Raw genomic sequence first — 23,290 nt, 5'->3', positions numbered from 1 at the left:
CTCGTTTTATGTGCTGCTCATCGGCTTGGCTCAAATTAAAATATTAAAATTTATGAACACACAAATTTTGTTGTGAGATTTTTTCTTAGTTCTTTGTTCTTCATCATCATTGGCACTTTGGTTGTGCAAATGTTTGCGCGTGAATTCTCCAGGTCCTGGCTCCTGATTATAGGCCATGGGCAGAACGGAAAAGCAGCAAAGAAAAAGGAATCTGGCAACGTGCATCTGAGCCACTGCACGCGCTGTAGTTGTTGCTTAAAACGAGACTTTGCCTTGCTCTGTGATGTGGCGTAGATGATAAATAATCCACGCAAAGTCGAAGTCGAAGCTGTGGCTGAAACTGAAGCCGAGAGACTCGCGCTTGGCCCATTGCTCATCCGGCAGGTGCAAATCGCATGTGACAGCCAGACACTTAACTTTTGTGTGCGCTGAGTGGCCGAGAGTTGAGAGACTCCATCCGAGACGAGGCGAGGCGATGCGAGTTCAGTCGAGAGGGTCCCGCAGTTGCATTTCTGCTAATGCAAACACGTAAGCCAACTTGACCAAGCAGCTCTCCAGAGCCAAAACACAGCCAAACAACAGAGCCAGCAGGCAGCAGTCAACAGAGAGCCAGAGTCAGAGTCAGCGTCCACACAAAAGGAGCCTTACCTAGCTACATGGAGTACTTCTATACGCTGGCTGCCTGGTCATTTTTTATCGCATGTTAATCACAACCTTGTGGAACTTTGTTTGCCTTGCTCCTGCTTGCTGCTGTTGTTGCTTCTGCTTCGGCTTCTGCTGCTGTTGTTGCTGGTGCTGCTGGAGCCAAGCAGCCTTTAAACCCTTTTGTTGTGTGTGGATTTTGTATATATTCACAATTCACTTGCACACGGGTATAATCACTAAGTTGCCCAGTTAGCCTTGCTCCCTCTGTGAAAAACACCTGTCCAATTTAGAGAGATGGATGTGCCGTTGGCTTCCTTTTAATGCGAGCTTACCAAGGATTGAGATTATACTCAATTTCATTTAATGCACTTTGCATTACTATAACTAGCAAAAAGTATTATGATATAAGTTGTGGATATAACAAATATTTGCATCAGAGGGAGAGACGATGCAAATTTATTATTTTTCAGTGAAGTACTTTACTTTTGAACAACAACTATTTAGATAAATTATTTAATTACTTATTCATTATTTTGTGAATATGTTATTTTTATTTCAAATGTATTTTTTTATTATAAAATATTTTCTTGAAGAATATTTTATTTTTTATTAAAATTTTAAAATACATTTTCTTCTCATTATATATTTTGTTTTTAATAAAAAAAATTCTTGTGCCTAATATCATAAATATTATTTTAATTTCTTTTTTGTATTACAATTTTTAATTCAAAATGCATGTTCTCTAAAAAAATATAAATTATCATATTATAAAATATTTTCTTAATGTTGTGTCTATAGAAATTGTATTTATTTAGTAAGAATTTGAAGACTAGTTTAAATTATTTTCCGTAGAAGTAATTTTGAATTTGAAATATATTTAAAAACTCTAGGCTATGAAATTAAGACTATTTGAAATTATATTCTCTATAAGGAATTTTCAATTTGAGTAATAAGTTTTTGCTATTATAAAAATTCAAATAATTTCTTAAAGCATTTCCTCAACTATCCCTTGTTCTGTAAGAGCAGCAACTCTTCGTCAAGGCGGTTAGAACATTTGCCTACCTTTTCTCTATGAAGGTATGCATATTTTCATGTGGTTGTCTTGCTGCTGTGGCTCTATTCTAAGGCTCTTATGGACAAGGAACAGAGAGCCTGTGTGCCTGCCTTGGCTAAGTGAATGCAATTAAAATTGACGTTAATCTGCTGGAATTCTGATGTTTTGTCATGTTTGCGCGCTAAAGATGTTATTTTGTTTTGACATGCTCTTGGCCTGGCTCGTTCGTTGCCTTGTAACCAGTAGAGAGGCAGCTTCGGCTGTCCAGTACTCCAACTCCAGGACAGGGCCAAGTAAACACACGACACACAGACACTTGCAGCGAAATGTAAGCAGTCTATATGGCAACGGAGAGGCAAAGGAGCTAAAGTCATGGCCAGAGTCTGGAGATGAAGCCGAAGTCTTAGCCAAAGTCGAAGACGAAGCCGCAGCCACTTGGCCACGTTGTTGTCGTGTACATGTAGATCAATCTATCTAACTAACGCGTTTGGTGTTTGCCTGCTCCATGCTTGTTATTTAAATTGTTATATTATTTGTGGCTTTGGCTAAAGCTTGGGAACATGGGAACCTCTTGCTGCTTCCTTGGCGTCTTGACTTGTAATGGCTTAACTTTAATCGAATTGTGTGTCTTGCGGGGAGGGAGGGAAATACTCACAGACAGAATAGCCGCCCTTTTATGGCCAGTTTTAAAGACTTTACCATCAATGTTTATGATTGCATTTTAAATCAGTTAAAAAGTGAATTTTCATTGCAGTTCTTTGACTTGGCTGCATATTATGACGAAGCTGACTTTGGAGTTATTTGATATTTTCATAAGACTTATTCCTGAATTGGTTTCTCGTTCAAAATTGCAAATTCTTAATTGACTTTGAGCTACACTCACTTTTTATTAGATCAGTAATTGAGTCTTTACTTGCTATAAAAAGTAAATTAATATTATATTTCATAATTGAATTTGAATGATTTATTATGATAGAATTTAAGTTGAATTCTAGTCTCTTCCCATGATATTTGGATCATCTAATAGTGCCACAACACATTTCCCACTCTTTTCCATTTAGTTTCAGCTGTGCGTGGAGAGTAATTGTGTTGTGTGACTGAGCTATAAATCTTAAGCTACTATCTCCCAAGTACAATACACACTTTTAGCTATTATTACTGCAACATTAAGACACCCAAATGGCCAGCTTTGTTTGTCTGCCGAGATCCTGATCCAGATGCCGGCCATAACTGCCATTAACATTGGCACTTAATTTACTTTTAGCCAAAACAAACCAAAATAACACACACACACACAAATGACGCAGCCAGCATGCGGCTATCTTATTATATTTGGTCAACAATGTGCGAGAGCCAATATAAGGAGACCACCACAGCTCCTGGAAGGGGAAGAAGGAAAAATTCAACAACAATTAAAACCATTTTCAAGCACAAACAAACAAACAAACAGCAGCAGCAGCACATTCCTCGACATCTACGACGTGCTCGTCCTACATTGTGTCCAGTGTCCAAAATAAAAAAAAACCTTCTCTGTGCTTATTTATTGGCGTCTTGCACATTGTTTGCGATGCCAAAAAAATACAAAAAAAAAACCTAGCGAGGAGGAAAGGAAAGTAAACCAGGCAAAAAGGCCAAGAATAATACAGACACGATAGAAAAGAAAGTAGCTCGATGGATGTTTCTCTCTCTCTGTGTGTGTATTTTAACAATTTTCAATTTTAGCTTTTGTTCGTTGCTCGCGCGCAAACAATAAACGGCCAAGAAACCAAAAAAATACAAAAAAAAAGAAAATAACAAATACATTGCCTGAAATGCTGGCCCGTCAACAACAAAGAGAACAACTAAATTTAAGTGGCTTCATCTTATCTGCTGGCTGAACGCATCATCCTGGTGGTCCTTTCTTTATCCTCCCCTCCCCCCTTCCCACTGAAAACAAGAGCCAACCACACATCGTTACTCGACCATAAATTGACTTTTATTTAATTTGATCTCCATTCGAAACATTCTTGTACAGAAATTTCAACGAAAATTTTCTTTAATTTAAAATGCATAACAATTCAATTTGAAAGTCGTTTAAATTGTCGAAATTGCTCTGGCGCACACCTTCTCTACACTCTACTACACTGTCTGCTAAATATTGTCGGCTCATAAATTTGTCGCCTCTCCTCTTCCCCCTCCCTAGGGGCGCTGACTCCCCTGCGCAGACGTGAATGCGTGCTTACCCTTTCACCAGCGGGGCGACACATTGATTATGCAACTGTTGGTGTTGTTGTTGTTGTAACTGTTGTTGTTCGAAAACCCAAAAATAAAAACCTCATATTTTCTCCAAACGGTACTGCGAGCATTGTGCCTATGACAGTTTGTTAGAAAAAGTCGCGTCGGCGGGGGGAAATTGATTTCCGGCGTTGCATTCGTTGCATTTGTCGCTGCTCCTCGTTGCGCTTCGTCGCTGTCACAGTCGCCAGGCGCTAATGAGCTGCAGCATTCAGTTGCGTATTGTTGTCGTCGAGTATCTGACAGATACTTTCTGTCTGTCTGCATGCTTGCCATGATTAAAATGTTTGTTATGCTTCAATGCTGCTGGCATTTGGCAGTTTTTCCAACAAGAAATGTTTATATTAGCTTCCGTCTCAATCTGCCTCAAAGTTCTTCCCCTCTTACTGACTAAGATGCGGCGGTAGTTTTTCCGAATTTTCTTTGAATTAAATTGTAATTTTTAATTAAAGCCACTTTATATTTATTGTTTTCGAACATTGTCGTTTAAATGCTGCATTAGGCGTGAAATTGCTTAATTTCCTGTTCTTAAAATGGGCGGAATTTGCTGGTAATATACAAGAAAATAACAGTTTTTGGGAATAATTTTTGTTAATAGTGTGGTATTTATTGTAGGGGTTTTTCCGATTACTTAATAAACTTCAGTTTATTGTTAGTTAAATTAATTTTAATTTCTTACTTAATCGTATTTATTATTCTATACAATTCCATATTTAATATTACTTATTAATTTCTCAATTACTTATCTATTTCTCATTATTTTATCCATTTCCATATTATTTATTTGGAGATACTTCTGCTCTTTTAATATTATAATTGTCTTTAATCTATTCTCTTTTTTCATTAAACAAATCAATATGAACTTATTTATTTTTATTCTTTTTAAACACTTTACATATATTCTGTTCTAATTCTTTCTGAGATTATATATATTTTTATAGCTAACGCTAATTTACAGGTTAGAGAAGAAACCCAATAAACTTATCTTAAAAGCGCTAGAGCAAAAGAAAGTTTTCCAAAATATTTTTGAACTTTACCCACACATCTGAGAACAGATCTTACTCTCTGCTCTGTACTATCTATCTTCCGCTACAATGTGTTGTCGCTCTCTTTCTTCAGGTTGGCTGTCAGTTCGTTAGACATAATCATACATTTGCATACTAAATAGTCGAATGTCAGATCAAAACAACCAGCCGATACATCAACTCGGAAGAACAACAACCAACAAGGCAGTAGTAGCTACTTATAAACGATGAAGAAAACTTGACTGCACTTTATCTATTTGTCAGCTTGTTAAGACAGCGACCTGACTGCCTGACTGCCTCCCTTCTCTAGCCTGCCAGTCTGCCATTTCCCAGGCCATTGAAGCATAAAAGTTGACATTTGTTTTATGGAACTGGCGCACAGGAAACCGAAGTCTTTGACTAGCTACTAGCTGACAGACAGATCGCCAGGTATTTTTATAAATATGCCCAAATGCAGCCAGCGCTATCTATCTTTATTTCTCCTGTGCAGTTCGGTTCTCTTCTGATATAATTAATCGTGTAGAAAAGCGTTCGGCTTAAGTCATCATAATGGCTTCATCAGACTCTCATGAAACGAACCTTCATCTGTCAACGAGACGGCCTAACTTGTCGCTAGCCGGATTCCCTGACTTCAACTTGCTGCAGCTCTTAGCTAGAAATAGATGAATAGAGGGGGAGAGAGAGAGAGGGAGAGGAAGGCAGCGAGTGGAGTGCATTGCGCTCATAAATTACAATTTATTATGACATCATTTTTTACGGATTACCAAACAGCAATGCACTCGATGCCACATGTGCATGTCGTCGATTTTGAGGACTTTTGCTTTTGCTTTTGCCTTTTGCCTACTCTACGTCTAATATTTCCCTTCACATCATTGCCTCCCCTCTCTCTAGTATTTCGCTGCCATGCTGCATAAATTTTCATAGCCTCTTCGACACACAGACATCGTCGTATTACGAGCATTTCCTTATGGGCCTTGCATTGAATTGTCAGCGCCTTTACCTACCAATAATTTAGTGCGCTTATTCGTGGCATTCTGGTTCTGGTTCGGGTTCTGGTTCATCTTCGATTTCTACCCTCATCCTTGGTAGCTTTTTGTGTGTGCATCGAACCGCGCGGCCTGTCAGCACTTTCCAGCTGATATTTTATGCCTTGTATATCAGAAATACATAAGTATAATAATATTGGCTTTTGGTTTCTTCTTATATTTTTTGGTTTTTGCCTGCTCTCCTTTGAACTTCAAGGTCTCCGCGTGGCAGCTGTGCGTACGCTACACGCTTCTCTTCGCTTTTAATATCGTAAAATTTTTGATTTATTGTCGGCTATTTAGCATAGCATAGAGAGGCAAGTTTACATTTCACGTTCGATTCGCCCTTTTAACATGTTTATTTCGACGCCGTCGCGCCGATCGCTTGTTCAACAGTTGCAGCCAGATTGAACTGTCGTTCAGCAACTTCATTCTCTGACTTTAACATCTCGATCACTTTAAAACCTTAATAAGATATCAATATTTTGTGACTCAATTAAAACGCATATGAAGCAGCTGCTTGCAGCTATGATTGGAATATGAAATTAAAGCATTTTTATTGAGTACACAATTAAAAATGAATTATTAAGAAAAATGAAAGAACCTTGTAAACTTGCTGTTTCTTCAGTTATAAAAAGTAGTATGAATTATTTTTCTGAAGAGTATATTTTAAGCTATACATTAAGACAAGTGCTTTCCTTTTGCATAAAAGTATGAAACGAACTTTTTTTTGCATTATCTTCAAATATATATCAAATATGACACAAACAGATTTTGTATTAAATAGACAATTAGTATATAATATTAATATTATATATGAATCATATTTCTTAAGAATTTATTTAAATTTACTCATGCGCATTAAGAGAAGTCTTCTTCTTTTTTATGAAATGATTGAATTTTATTATAAAAATTTATTATAAATTCTTAAATTTGCATTTCAAGTAGGCACATCGACACACTCGATGAATTAGCTCTAAAAATATTTAAATATGAATCATTTTTCCGAAGAATTTATTTACAATTTCACACATTAAGACAAGTGTTCTTCTCTTGCACAAAAAGTAATTAACTTGCCAAAATTCGCAGTTTATAATTGCCGCATCTTGACCCAGTTGAGGAGCAGTAGCAACAGAAGCAGCCGCAGAACTTTCTAAGGCGCCATCAAAAAGCACCTTTGGTGATCTCGGCACTTTGTTGTCTATTAGCCTTTGAGCTGCGTTTCCCTCTAACAAGAATTAATTAAAATGTGTCTCTGGCGCACTAAAGCAGCGATGCCAAGGCGCAGATTGCCACCAAATGTGGCACACTAAGAAAAATAACTCATTACGCAATGGCAGGCGAACAACTTTATTACACTTGAAAGCATTTAAAAGTCATTTAGAACACGCATTAAAACACAAAAAACACCAAAATACCAACAACAACAACCAAAAAAAGCAAAAAGGCAACGAGCAAAAAATAAATAAAAATAAAAACCAGCAGATGAAGACCTAAAAGATAAACTAAGTACTTGAAGTGCGCGGCAATTAACAAATTTCAAATTGAGATAAGAGCGAATCAAGTTGCCACTGCTGCTGCTCTTGTTGCTGCCACACAGAGTGAGAGGCTGAGCGAGGAGAGCGAGGGGCAAGCAATGGTCAGTCAGCTTTATGGCATGATTAAGTTGTTGCGATAACAATTTAATTTATAATGAAATAGCTAAGTGGACCTACAGCAAGGATATATGTATGTATGTATGTATGTATACAGATAAGGAGTTTCAACTAGTTTTAAAACTTGTCGCAGCATTTACAAAACAATCTCAGGACACACATAAATCTTTGCGACTTGCGTCCGAGATTCAGTTTCAGTTTTGAGTTTTTTGTTGAGCATTTTCACAGAATCACATAAAACGCATTTTTATGATCCCAACTTGGTTTTTCGTTGATGTCGCCCAAAATGAAATCAATTGGCTCAAAAAAAAAGACCAAACCCAAAAATCTTAACCTGAAGATTGTGGTCATTGATTGTGTGTACAAGTGTGTGTGTGCCACACGTAGATTCTAATTTTCTAATGAAAGATAAATGCTCCCTCCGCTGACTGCGTTGACTTCTATAAATTTTCACTTGCTGAGGTTCTTTCGTTGAATGATCTTTCTTCTGCTGCAGAGAGGGGGAGAAAGAGAGAAAAGGAAACCCACTGCGATGCACCTTTTGATTCCTTTTTCTTTAATGTGCAGTGTCAGCGTTTTTGATTATAATAAAAATTGAAATAAGTTGTAGTCCGTTGGCGACAAACTGACTGCAACCAGCTGGGAATTGATTCTGTGAAAAGAACAACACGAACATTCATATCTACAGTTAGGCAAATCGTTATATCTCTTTATATCTTGTGGCCTCATCGCGTTTTGTTTTGATTGGATAAATTTGTTTTCAGATAATCGTAAAATTCTTTCATTTACGAGTACGTCGAATCGAATTCAGCAAGAACGGAATGATTTATTAACGGCTCAACGATTTCATTGCTATTTATTTATTACATTTTAATTAAGGCACAAATGAGCTGCAATTATGTGCGGTATTAACGCATTTGATTCGTGCTTTAATGTGATTTTAATGGCCTGAATACGACTATTGGATACATGCAAGTACTTTCAAATATTTCAGGAATTGAATTGCATCAAAATATCTGATTTGCTGTAGTGTGTGCCTGAATATTAATATTGACAGCTGCCGACGAGTGGTTATTAATTTTTGAATAACATTTCATATTAAAATATTTAAAGGATTTACAAATGGATTTTGGCTTTGCATAATTGTTGTGCAGCATCAAAACAAGCATATTTATCAAGATAAGTTGCCAAGAATTCCCATGCCTATTCTCTATACAAGTGCAAAGTATAATATTTTTGCAAACAAACAATAAGTGAGCTGGGGTCAGCCTACCGTAAAAGAAATATTAACTTAAAGATACGCTTTATGCAGCGCCAAATACGCAAAAGCCATAATCAAAAGTCAGTCTATGCCAAAGACTGAGAGCAAGTTTTAACCGCAACTTTGTATCCTGTTTGCTGATACCGAAGACTACAATTAAAGAGGAACCTTTTTTAAGCCCATACCCATACCTAAAGGGTGGCAAGGTATTATAAGTGCTGCAGTCGGGTCTGATTTGATTGGTTAGGAATATGGTTTATTTTTAATTCTATAGTATACTAATATACCAAGCATAGTTTTCGGTATGATTCAGTATTTTTGCCATATAAATTTGGAATGTTTTTAGACTAATACATCACTGTTTTGCCACTATTCAGTATTCATTATTTTATCGGTATATTAATTTGGAATGTTTTTAGAATGTAGTATTACATTGATTTGATTCTATTGAATATGGGTGGCAGATATCTGACTTTCGATATAATTTAGTAGTTTTTTGGTATACTAATGTGGTATATTTTTTTTAACAATACCTCAGTGTTTTGGTTGCATTCAAAGTGGGTAGCGGGTATATCACAGTCGAGCACACTCATGTGTATCTTTCTTAATCGTTTTGTTCTGAGTGTGTGAGAGATGCGTATTAAATGATAAGCTGCAGCGAGAAACACGCGGCTTTACCAATCACCCTCAGCAAGTATATAATTGCAAGTTGGCTAGCATTTTGCTACGATTTAAAACAGTCAGCAAAAAGCAGCTAGAAATGAATACGGGAATACACGTGCAAATTGCTGCAGCCAACAACCAGCAACCGGCAGCCGCAGTGTAATTATTTTCCCATTTGATTTATGCCATCAAAATGTGGCAAAGGGCTGCGGGAAACTCAAACTCAGCTCGAGCTCTAGCAAAATACATAATGCCAAACCAGAGAGAGCCAAACGCATTTCCGAATCACTGGCGAAATGAGCTGAAGCCGAAGCTGATGCTGTAGCAGAGACCTGGATGTGGATGCTAAGCTGTGGCAAGTTGAAGTTGAAACTTGGGGAGCAGCTCCTCTGTTGTATGTAGCTGAAGTCAGCCAGGCGTATGTGTGGCGCTGTGTGGCAGCTAGCCGGCGGTCAAAAAATTACCACACGTTGCCACACTTTGAAACTGAAGCCTGGACGTGGACGTTGTTGCCTGCGTTTTTGCTGCCTTCCTTCGTTCCTTTGCCTTCTGTTTTTCGTTGCGTGAGAAACACACCTGCCCAGACCCAGACCCATACCCTGCTCTGATGGTCTGCTAGTGTATTGCGCCTAGTCTCAGTCGCTGCCTCAGTCCCAGACACTCGACCTGTATCTGTATCTTTGAGTTGCGTTTTGTGTGCGGCTTGCCTTTGGGCTATGTTTACACACGCATCGCTGCCGTCGAGGATGTGCTGCTCTCTTTTCCCCTCACCAATCTCTCCGCTATCTCCCTCTCAGTTCGCTGTTTTGCCCAGTCGGCTTTGAATTTTAACGCTAACCTGCGCTTCTGTCGCTGACTTGCGTTCCGCAACGGGTTAAACGAGATACGTCTATGGAGAGATGCCACAAAAAAATCAAAACAAAAAAAAAGAAGACTTTCTGACGCGAATCGCTTGACTTACCTAATGCCACTTGACACCCATTATGAGCTGCAGGATTGCCTCTGAAATCTCACTCAAGCTTAGCCGCAAACTTGACTTTAAGTGACGCCTTGACCTGCGTTACTGATTTGATTAAATACAATTAAGTCAAATTTCGAATTTATAATTTAAGACTACAGGTGTGCAGAAGAGCTACGCAGTTTATTTTTTAATAAATTCGTTTAAGTGTGCTCGTGTATTTTTTGATTAATAAAGACTTGCAACTTCGCTTAGCTGTCAGCTTAAAAAAAACTTTTGAAAATGCATTTATAAAGAGTTTAGGGAGTAATTGGTATTAAATAATTCGTATTTTTGCAATGGTTGTTGAAATTACGAAACTTTTTATTATTCATTTGTTCTTTTTTCTGATTTTATTGGTCATCATCACCAAGGTTAAATGATTTTTATTTAAATATTTATTTGTAAGTATTATTTTAAAATAATTTTATTATTATTATTTGAATTCTTCTTCTTAATTCTTCTTGATTATCGAAATTTATTTGTTAATTTGTTTCCGATGCTTTCATTTTAAATGGTCATTTGCTGCTGTAATTGCTTGCATATTATAGCAGTCTACACGCATTCTTATTACCTTCTGATTATCTGCAAAATATTTGCATATCTTGGACCGGAAAACTCAAATCACAAACAGATGTGCGTATAAGTCTTATTGTATTTTATTTACCCATTCAATTCTCGCTGTGCAGATCCTGGAATGCCCCTCACATCCGCAACGTTGTTGTAATTGCAATGCTCATTTAATTTCGCGCGCATAATTTATGCAAAATTATCAATGAGAGATTTGTTTAGACAAAACGCAAAACACAGTCGTCGATGGCTTAACGAACGTGTGGCCGGAAAAGCCAGAAATTTGTTTATACTACGCAATGCTAAATTGAATACTACGCGGCGCTCATGCCAAAAATAGAAGAGAAGAAAAACAAAAAAAAAAAAAAAATTGAAAAAGGCAACTGACATGCAGCAAATATAATCTATGAGATACGCATATCGCATTTGAGTTATCTGAACGGCAGAGCAAAAACAAATCATGAGCCAGAACAGGCTGTGGCCAGAGACAACATTGTAACTGCAACTGCAAATGCAACTTGATATGCCAGTCTTGGTCGCTTGCTTGGTTGCTTCGTCTTGGTCATCGTCCACCTCATCATCATCATCGTGATAAATGCCGCCTGATAAATGCGTGTCGCAATCAGGCACAGACAATGCGGAGACACATGTTTGCATAAAGAATTCTTCTTGTTTTTTTTTTTTTTTTTGCATACTTGTAGAGATCGATGGACAGGCAACCGGACGAGGCAAGGATCGTTTGTTTGTTTGTGTTCTTGGCGTAGCGAAGCAGCGACTGACTGGACATGGACACATGTAACATTCAAGTGTTCACAGCCTGGACATACGAAACTGATTGGGGGCCAGCTATGCGAGTGCATTGCGTGATCAGTCTTAAGCTTAGTCTCATCATTTCCCTGTCTGTGGTCTGGTTGAGTCTGGTCTGGTCTGGTCTATAGCAAATCTATCTCAAAGATTGATTATAATCGGTAGTCAAGTGTCCAGGTTTTAAGGCTGCTGCCGGCTATTTATGACCCAAGCCCCAGCAAATTATAATTTATGAAGTCTACGGTATCAGCTTGCACTTTGCGTGCCACAGCCAAAGTCTGAGCCTCTCTTACGTTTTCGTTTTATTTCGTTTTTGGTATCTGTATCTCACAGAGAGAAGAGACGCATTGGTTTTTTTTGTGGTTTTTTGGTGCTACATGCTGGCTTCACATGGCACTGCATCATCAACAACAATTTCATATTTTGACAGCACGTTAACGTCATTTATTAATTGAATCCAATGTTAATATGCCTCCAAGACATTCTCCAGCTTTTGTTTTCTGTTAGTTTCTCTCAAAGGTAATTATATGGCGCGCACACTCCTGTGGTCAACTTGTGTTTTCATTGGAAAAAACCAAAAGATCTTCGACTGGCGCCTCAGTTTTTCATTTCATTGGAATTGCCCAAGATTTGAACTTAATTTTTGTGTTGGGGTTACAAGTGGTGGTAAAAGGCATGTTGTGCGGCCTAATCGTTTCGAAATCTAAGTTTCTCATTTCCCCGAGAGTATCTTCAATTTCACACTGAAATTATCAGTTGAAGCATCAGGTGTAGGTTCGCTTGGAGTTCAGTTTTAGTTTTTCTTATGAGTCACAGTTCAACGGAAAACAAAAGTGTGGGCTGATCATGTGAGGTGTGTGTGTGTGTCTTTCGATATGGGCGGAACTTTTGAGCAAAGAAAGTGAGTTCTTCAAGCTGCCAAAGATGAGTTAAGTATCTAGATCTCGCAGCTCTCCAATATGCAAAGTGGTTTCTATTAAGTTGGACTTTAGGCACGGATCGATTACAAGCTATAGAAAAGTTATAAAAGAAGAGTTATCGTACGCCATTTAAATGATAAGCACAGTTTATAAGAAAGAAGTAAAAAATAAACAGAAAAGTTCGAATTCCGTTGAATAATAAAAACTAAAACAAATAGAACAGAATGGAGAATCGTTTAATAGTTCATCGATTGGAATTTTTTGTTTGAAATTTAATTTAAAGCTTTAGTATATATGTGTAGTATATATTATATGCTATATAACAACTTTGTAGTATTTACACAAATATATAGAATAAACATATACTAACCCTGTAACTTAATTTCTAAATTTATTTATCCTTCTATTTGTTACTATTGACCTATCATAATTTCAGAGTTTTAGTTTTTTAAGTTCTTAGTTTTCATCCTCTAATTTTATATCACACTTTTCACTTAATTAGATTGAAGTCTAAAATGACATATGATTAAAGAATGTGCTCTACTTTTTGGAGCATTCTGTGAATTTTCATGTAGCGGTCGCTTTTGATATCTATGTATGTGTGCTCATCATAATTCTGTAAAGTATTCAGGGCTTAACATAAGTACTGAAAGTCTGCTTACTGTTTTTATGTGGAGAGCTTCTGTGATCTCTCCTCAAATGCCACACACTTGATGATGACGCTTTCGGTTCCCACCCTGCTGCGATGCATTAGCAAAGCTCAACTTCAACATACAACACACAACACAAACAACTTGAATGGGTAGACAGACAAAAAGACAGAGGAAAAATATCACAAGTCAGCAAACGGTCAGCTACCTTTAAAGCAATCACATACGCAAACTGAGATTGTAGTACTGACAGAGTAAGGTATGGGCATGGTATTTACTTACTTTTCATGCCATCGATTTAAACTTAACCTTTAGCAGGGGGTAGGCATAGCATACGATATACGCAGTCTTTGAGCTCCATTGTGTGTCGAGGTCTTTGGTCCATTGTGTACTCACTTCCGTTGCTGCTTTTTGTTGTTGTCAGTCCGTCAGGCTTCCTTTCCTACTTCTCTCGCTTGCTCGCTCTTTCTCTGTCTTGTATTGCATTTAACGCTCATTTTTTGATTCATTATTTATTGTGATTTCTCTAAAAACGAGTAGCACCAGAGGACGACTTTAAAGCGGAGGTAAGAATGCAGAGAGAAAAAAGTGTGAAGAGAAAAATGGTAGGAAAATAAAAAGTGAAGTAAGTACAATGCTCGCAATACAATGGCACAATGAGACTTTTTCCGGTTGCCCAGATTGCAATGGATACGAGAAACAATTCTTTAGCTACCCGTCTACTACTAACTGGCCCTTGCACATTTGGAATATGATTAATTGCGAGTCAATTGATATTTTATTGGATTGAAGACAATGTGCCATAGGAAATGGGCACAGAACACAGAGCAGAGAATAGAGGTGCGGAAGTTGCATTTAACATGGTCCACACTGACACCGGAACTGAGTCTACGACTCTTTGACTTTGGTTCGTTTTGTGTCTAGGATTCCGAACAGAGCTTGTTAAAATGTTTGCCTAAATACTGACAAATAGGCTTGGGCAAGACGGCAGCTGGAAAATATATATTGTATGTTCAAAGTGACCGACCGACTGACGAGACGACGCAAGTCGAGAGATGAGGCAAAGTCGTCGCGACGCGCAAACAAAGATTTTCCTCATTTTATTTGTTAGCTGTTAACCCGTTGCAACTAACAAGTTTCTTGTTAAGACAACGGCTCTAATAAACCAACAACATCAAGACGGCAACGTCCATGGATCGCGGCGCATGCGCAGCCAGCTGCAATGATATGTTATGAATACCCTGGGATGAAAAGTAAATAAAATGGATAGAGCGGAAGACAAAGGAAATTTGGGATTATGCTTTAGGGATTTTGAAGTACTCTGCTAACTTTGTAAATAATCGGTACGCATAAAATAATAATAGTATTTTAAGTAATAAATTCCTTAATGTGTAATAAATTTATTGTCTGTATTCTAAAGTTAAAACAATATGGAAAAATCCAGTTTTCATATTGCAGGATGTGAAATTTAATAATAAATATAGATAATCTATAAAAATATTTCTTTCAAACACAAAGAAGTCATTTTAAAACATATATTATATTAATATATTATACAAAAACTTCTTATGAAATTCTGAATCCAGTAGATATTCTGCATCCTATATTTCAAATGTTTTAACATTCCTTTCACACAACATGTTATAGCCGAGAGTTTATATTTGTTGAAAAGCATACATTTACAAAATATAATCCTCATATTTTACGTCTTTTAATGCTATAAAAAAACTATATTTTATTTTCTTACTCCTCAAGTCCCGAGTCTACTATATAAATCCACAATAAAAGTTTCTTTGCAGGGCATCTCTTAGTCAAGTATACCTCTGCTTTTGGCCTGACGATTTGGATGGATGGCTGGTCACTTTAAGCGTTCCCATAAGTTACCTCGCCCTTCGTTTATGTTTGCTTAAAAGTGCCTCGTTGCTTTTTGTTTGCCAGATGTTGTTGCTGTTGTTGTCGGTGCTGTTGTTGTTGCTGTTGTTTCGCCTGTTGGCTTGGCTGCATTTGAAGTCATTGTCTATGCATTATTTGCATTTATGCTTTGTCGAATGCAACGGTAGTTGTGTTTTACCTAATTACACACGGCTGGGGTCCCCCGAAAAAATCTCTCTAATTGTTTAAGTGCTTTTAGCATTTTACTAAACAATTTTCATAGCGAAACGAAAACAAACATTTCCAGTTATTGTTTAGTTGCGATTACCTTACCTTACCCTTTATTTTTGTGTTATTTGTTTCTTGTTGTTGCCACACAAAAGAAACTTGCGTCAAATGTTGTTAAAATTTATTGCCAAGAAATTCTCACACATTGCCGCAAATTGAAAGTCCCGTCAAAAGTGACGTTGCCACTCGCTATACTTGCTACAAGCTCGAGTGGCAAGAGGGGCAAGAGAGACGAGAGACGAAAGAGTATTGCCCGGAGTTGTGCTTTGACGGTATGTGTAACGTGAGAGCCCGAAAACAAATACTTAATGTACACCTGCTACAACTATTTGTGGCATTAGATTTAGATCTAGCACCACTTTAGTTGCTGCTGCGGTGCATTTCTGGTTTTATTTCTATTTCAATCGCTTTTTTTTCGTTTTTTTGTTTTTGTGTTGTATGCACCACGGAAATTGTGCAAAGTTTTATGGAGCGAGTTGTAATTAGTTATGAGACAGTTGTTTCCTATGTGGCAAGTGGCAAGCGGCAAGCTGCCGTTGTCATTAAGACATAATTGCTGCAACCTTTATAACAATTCCCTCTTTTTTTTTCTATAGGTACAAACTTTCAAAATTTACAAATAATTATTGCAATTATGTTGTCAAAGCTGTCAGAATAAAATGATTGGGGGTAAGTGATATATTTTAATTTAAATGTGGCAGATCTCTTCTCTCTACCTAGATTTTATTATTATATACAGCTAGAGCATTTATTATGCCTTTAATTCGAAGAGTTATCTAATAGAGAAGGAATCATTTTTAAAGAAGGAATTTAATAATCAAGTAGACCTAAAGTTGTTTGTATTGTTAATGATTTTAAAATTTTGTTGAAATGCAAGTAAAACATTTATTTTTCTTTTTTCATGTATATTTTAAGAAATAATTTTCGCAGTAAGAGACTTAATAATGAAATCCAATTAAAGTTATATCAATGAATACTTAATAATGTTTTATATATATTTTTACTGTGCTTCAATCTCTATTCTCGCTCTGAATATTTCCATAAAATGCGTATGATTTATATGCAGAGATTTATGTATTGAAGTGACAATGCTATTAACAGTTTTAGTTATATTTCTTTTTGTTCATATTTATTGCATTTGAAGCCGCATCAATTTCTTGGGGCATAAATGAAATAAATTACTTTACACTTTGCGTTGGTAACCGCAGAGTTTGGGCAACGATTTCAGACGACAGACAAAAATAATTATTGGTTACTGTGTGGACTGAGAGGGTAGGAGAGAAGCTAGGACAGGACATGCCAAATGTAGATTTAGATACATTTGTGTATTTGCAATTGTGGGACAACAAACTGCCGAGATTTTCCATAGCAGAGACACGCAGCCAACCAATATTTGGCATACTTTTGCTCAGATATGCAGAGATGGGAAAAATATGCAAGTTATGCATTCGTTCAAATACCAACAAAAACCTCCCAAAAAGCACACACACATACATGAGGCATGCCACACAACACTACATACAACAGCCCAACAACTCGTTCGGCATGTTGGCACAAAGTTATGGCCATTTATAGTTGATTTTCTTGTTGTCACTGCTGTTGTGCGTGTGTGTATGTGTGTTTGTAAATAGTTTAACGGTCTCTGCATACAACGTATTTTTCCACAACAGCACGTAGTATTTGTATCTCTATCTGTATAGTTGTGGCTGTATCTGTATCTCTGCATCTCGGCAGCCTCGCTCGCCTGGGTTATAACTCAAAAATGCATCGAGCAAAGCAATGGACAGGCATGTCCCAAGTATCAAATGACACTATAAATAACTATTCGCTATTTCCCCCCTTCTCCGTGTCATGTGTTTATGCCGAAGTAAGTAAAAAATAAAGGTTTTCAGCACTTGAATGTTTAACACTTTACAACAACAGCGCAGCGAAGGATCAGCTAGCAAACTATTTGAAGACTATTTGAAGTTGTTTTCGATTACCACCACATTGCGTCAAGTGCGAGTCCTGGGTATCCAGAAGATACTTTATCCATACAGCATATCAATTACCAGACCAGAGTGGGAAACATTTTTTGCGCTCAAGTGCTACATTTAAATAGCATAAACCACACTAAGCGATGTCCTCTTCACTTTTAATGCTACTTGAGTTGAAATCTGTGTTGATTTTTCTAATGAAATTGTTATTTTTTGTCGGTCGCCACCTACATACTCTCGTCTCTCGTGTTACGTCTTAATTGTGCCAGGTGCTTTAGTTTGACGTGAGTTTTGCTTTTAATTCGCCAACAAATTTTGGCGAGTACTTAGCGTTTATTTCTTTTTATGGTTTTGGCCACATAAACTCGCAGCATTTTAGCCGTGTTTATGTTGATGGCTGCCTGGCCTCAACTGTGCCGCATGTTGCAATTGCAACAGCCGAAACACAAGAGTCGGGTGGCTTCAGATAAATGAGTGAGTTTCCTTGAGTGAATTCTACTCACTCTCATTTGTGTCTCTCTCCATCTTCAAATATGCTCTCTAGTGCTTTATCTAGCAAGCATTTGTGTGAACTCAAAACCAGTTTTGCTCTCAGCTGCGTTTATCTGAGCACCACTCTATGACTCGCTCTCTCTCTCTCTCTCTCTCTATCGCTCGCTCTCTGTGTATCTCGTTGCCACAATGCAAGGCCGTGTGTCGTGGATTATTTACGCCTGCCTGCAGCTGTCGGTTTTGTCGTACGGAAAACAGTCGAACCGAGGTATCGTCAATGAGCTCTGTGCTCAGTAAAATCAGTGTAGTTCGTTGCTTCGTCGTGTTCGGTTGTACACCAAGCCAAGCACCGACTGTTTCTCTCTGCTCTTGGGCAAAACAAATGTCCAAACACATCGCAAAAAGAACGTAAACTAGCAATACGCCGTGTGACAACAACTTGAAGCGTGCAGCAAAGCGAGCCACTGGATTATCGCGCACGATTTTCATAATTTCAAAAACGCACAAATATAACAAACTAAATACAAAATATAAAAACACAACACACACAGTTTACAAACGAAATATTTTTATTTAAAACACCAAAAACGAAAAAATGTTATGAATTGGCTAAATAAAATGTATTAGCTGCATGTGAAATTTTTAAGTTTCCAATACAAAATCATCAAAAGTGCAGTGAACAAAAATTGGTTGAACAAAACAAACAAAAAACACCAAACAACATTTTCATTTTAATTTTATAATTTGAAAATCATCAACGAGCTGCTTCAACAAATTGTTGCTCCACATATTTCAAAGACAAAAAGGTAAGTTGAGTGAAGAGAATAAAAAGTGTGTGTTAAATGTTGCAAAATTGTGAAATATATCCAAAAAGTAAAATATTTTGTAAATTTGGAATTTCTCACGTTCTGTACAAAATAGAATTTATGACATTTTATTTGAAACAATATTTATGCAAAAATATGTGTTTTCGATATGTTTGCACATATTTTACAATATTGTTTGAAATATTACATTTTGGTTGAAATAATTTAAAGAAATGTTAAATAAGAAGATTTACAGAAAAGAAATATAAAATTTTGTTTTATAAATTTCCATTAATAGTTGAGTTGCTATTAAAAATAAATTTGAAAGCAAAGCTAAAAATAACACAACACAATTTTGAGATGCAATAAATTGAAACTGCAACCGAAGCAACACACATAAATAGTTCCATCAAGCTAATCTGAAGTTTTTCCTTCTTCTCTTTCGCCCCTTAGCATTATGGACAACTGAAAGCAGTCAACACACACACAAACACACCAATACACACACCTACATTTAAACGTCGAAATTAACCGCAAAACGTAAATCGACGCCAGAAGGCGCTTACAAACAACAAACAGAAAGAAGAAACAATACAAAATGCAGCAAAAATTACTGCAACAGTTGATCTGCATCTGCAGCTGCATCTGCATCATCTTGATGGGCAGCCAAACAGAGGCGCTGGCTAATTGCCCACCTGGCTGCCAGTGCGATGATAACACCCTTGTGGTGCAATGCGGTGAGGGGCAGCTGGATGTGTTGCCCATTGCATTGAATCCCTCGATCCAGCGATTGGTCATTAAGAACAACAAAATCAAGACCATCGATTCATCCATACAATTCTATGCGGAATTGACATTCTTGGATCTATCGCAGAATCATCTGATGACCATTCCTCAGCGCACTTTCGCATACCAGAAGAAACTGCAAGAGGTGCATTTGAATCACAATAAAATCGGTCAGATTAGCAATAAGACTTTCATCGGTCTGTCTGCTGTAACCGTGTTGAATCTGCGTGGAAATCTCATCTCCGAGCTGCATCAGGGCACATTTTCGCCTTTACTCAAAATTGAGGAATTGAATTTGGGCGAGAATCGCATTGGTTATCTGGATCCCAAGGCATTTGATGGTCTGAAGCAACTGCGCATTTTGTACCTGGATGACAATGCGTTGACTTCGGTGCCGGATCCCGTCATCTTTCAGGCCATGCCCAGCTTGGCTGAACTGTTCCTAGGCATGAACTCGCTGATGACCATTCAATCGGGTGCTTTCCAAGATCTGAAGGGTCTGACGCGCTTGGAACTGAAGGGCGCCAGCCTGCAGAACATTTCGCACGACAGTTTCTTGGGTCTTGAGGAACTGCGCGTCTTGGATCTCTCCGACAATCGCTTGGCACGCATTCCCTCCGTGGGTTTGAGTCACTTGGTGCGTCTGGAGCAGCTGTCGTTGGGTCAGAATGACTTTGAACTGATTAGCGAAGGCGCCTTTGTTGGTCTGAAGCAGCTCAAGCGTCTGGACATCAATGGAGCGCTGAAACTGAAGCGTGTTATGACTGGTGCCTTTGCTGCCAACGCCAATCTCGAGTATCTGAATTTGTCGTCCAACAAAATGCTTGTTGAAGTGCAAGAAGGCGCACTCAGTGGATTGCCTCATCTGCGTCATGTGGTGCTGAAGGCAAACGCTTTGACTTCGCTGGCTGAGGGACTCTTCCCCTGGAAGGATTTGACCACATTGGATCTGTCGGAGAATCCGCTGTCCTGCGATTGCCGTGTGATGTGGCTGCGTAATCTGCTGATTGCCAAGAATGCCACCCAAGAGGATCAGCTGTCGGAACTGCTCTGCGAGTTCCCCGAACGTCTGCGAGGCGAAGCGCTTAAACATCTGAATCCCACACTCATGGGCTGCTCACACACCGATCCACGCAAGCAGGCTTTAATTGGTGCTCTCCTGGTTGGTTCAGCTGCCACAATTACTGCCTTGGCTTTGGTACTGTATCGTTGCCGTCACAAGATACGCGAGTATCTCAAGGGTGGACTGTGGGGCAACTCAGCGCTGGGCCGCAAGGAACGCGAGTATCAAAAGACTTTCTGCGATGAGGATTACATGTCGCGTCTGCAGCATCATCCCTGCTCCCTGGGCATTCACTCCACCTTCCCCAACACCTACACCGCACCACATCAAGGCAATGCTGCGGCGCATCATCACTACGGCATGTGCCCCATGCCCATCAACGACTTGAATGCAGTTGATGGTGGTCAACACAAGTTCCAGCAGCTGCAGGTTCCCATCTCCGCCACTCTGATGCACGAAAAGAAGCTGAACAACAACAAGAACATGGCTGGCAGCATCGATGACAGCGCCAACTTTGTGCTGCACATGAAGAACGCCACCATGGGACGCGATCCGTTGCAACAACATCAACAGCAGCCACAGTCGCAACAGCAGTTGCCACAGCAAAATCAACAGAAACTCAATCACTATACAAAGCCACAATTCCTGTCGGCCACAGCAACTGTTGCCGATTCATCCTGTTACTCGTATGCCGATGTGCCCATGGTGCATGCCCCACAGCAGCTGCGCATCACCCACGAACACTTCAAGCCACGCGAGCAGCGCGAACAACGTGACTTTGACAACGACGCGAGCAGCAGCGAGATGATGGATCCCAATTACATCTACAGCAATGCGCACTACTCGCTGCCCCTTGAGCAGCTGGGACGCAGCAAGACACCGACACCGCCGCCACTGCCGCCAGCGTTGCCACTGCGCAACGGACTGTGTGCCACAACCGGACGTCGTTCGTTCCAGCAGAAGGCGACGCACAACAACAACGCGACGAGCACAATGCGTCAGTTCACGCACTGATCCTCGGAGCACTATCGTCGCCGGCAGCTGAGCATCTATGCTTAGTGTCGCTTGTCAACTGTGATGCCAAAATTCAGCATAAAAGAAACCTAATTGAAGAAATTATAGTAGTAGTAGAACACAAAAGACAAAATAAGTTTGCACGTGTCAACAGACAGTTCACTTTCCCCAGCAAATTAAATAGTATATTAATTTATTGAATTTTTTGTATACTAAATTTCATATATAGTATATTATATTATACTAAGAATAGTATATCAATTTATGATACTTTTTGTGTAAAAAAACTCAGCATAAATAGCATTTGACACGTGTAAACTAGGTAAAATAATAAGTAACATTTTGTATAAGCCAACAAACTTCTAATGTTCTGTACATAAGCACCAAAAAAGCAAAACTTAAAGCGATCTCTTGCACTCAACTACTTACTTACTTATGTACTTACTGTCTTTCTACTACTATTATTTCATAAACGCAAATTGTATTTATTTAGCTTGTAAGTCGCATTTAGTATTAGGAGCATAAATTGTAAAAAACAACAAACAAACACCACAAAGCACTGAGAGTCACTTGTAAGTTTAATTTAAATTATTGAAATTATTGTTAAAGCAAGAAGCATCCAAGCATCAAGTAAAATTAGTACGTGAAGATAAACTAGTTTGTAAGCAAAAACTATGTATTTATTAGTTAGTTAAAAAATTTATTCAAATTTAAGCAAATATCGTAAAAAAATATATGCAACAAAGAAAACTACTTTGAAAAACTGAAAAACAATTCTCGATTCAATTTCTTTCTTTTTTTTTTGTCGTACTTTGTAGCGATGAGCTTGCAACTTTCTGCCTAGTTTACCATGACTATGTGTGGCAGGTGGCAGCTGCACACACACTAACTAACAGGAAAAAAAGGGGTAGTGCAACGCATTGAATTGAAAATTATGTACGCACACAAAGAGGCAGCACTTGCTCTGGCTCTCTCCCTCTATTTCTCTGTCTATCTGTCTCTTTCGCTTTGTAGCACAGCTATAGATAGTATCTGTTAGATACACTGTCAGACTGTGGGACGTTGCAGCGGCAGAGTGGCACGCTTCGCTTGGCGGCGCACACAAACTCTGCAAAAGTTTCGTCGCATGTTACTATTGAATAATAGCGCATTAATTTTACTTTTTCTCAACTGACTTTTAATTAAATTGAAAGTCAAAAGTTGCGTACATTTTTTCGTATTTTTGTATCTCATTTTATTATCCCAGATGAAAAGGGAAAATGTTGTAAATGTCGCCGCACATAAAGCCAAAGGCAAATTGACACACACACACACACACACACACACACACAGCGCGGCAAAAAGGTAGCACAAAAGTTGCAACTATGGTAACTATGAATGTACAGATTTATATGCCATATATACTTATTTGTTGACGTTCGCGGCATAATTAAAGTTGCTTTTTCTA

The 23,290-nt window shown here is 38.3% G+C and overlaps 1 protein-coding gene across 1 annotated transcript; it reads left to right on the top strand.

Annotated features, from left to right (window-relative positions):
• Nucleotides 1-18,487: 18,487 nt before the first annotated feature.
• On the top strand, nt 18,488-22,051 carry LOC117570663 (leucine-rich repeat neuronal protein 3). The gene is made up of 2 exons (XM_034252450.2): nt 18,488-18,980; nt 19,434-22,051. The coding sequence occupies exon 2, from the start codon at nt 19,579-19,581 to the stop codon at nt 21,841-21,843; it is 2,265 nt and encodes a 754-aa protein (XP_034108341.1). The 5' UTR covers nt 18,488-18,980; nt 19,434-19,578; the 3' UTR covers nt 21,844-22,051.
• The last annotated feature ends 1,239 nt before the right edge of the window (nt 22,052-23,290 follow it).

The sequence above is a fragment of the Drosophila albomicans genome, chromosome 3, assembly GCF_009650485.2.
Source record: "Drosophila albomicans strain 15112-1751.03 chromosome 3, ASM965048v2, whole genome shotgun sequence".
Classification (NCBI taxonomy): Eukaryota; Metazoa; Arthropoda; class Insecta; order Diptera; family Drosophilidae; genus Drosophila; species Drosophila albomicans.
Note: the sequence above shows the minus strand (reverse complement) of the source record. Positions and strands in the feature narration are given on the sequence as shown.

Bases quoted from the DNA above. Each gene is read 5' to 3' on its own strand.
- LOC117570663 (XM_034252450.2), top strand. From the start codon at position 19,579: ATGCAGCAAAAATTACTGCAACAGTTGATCTGCATCTGCAGCTGCATC.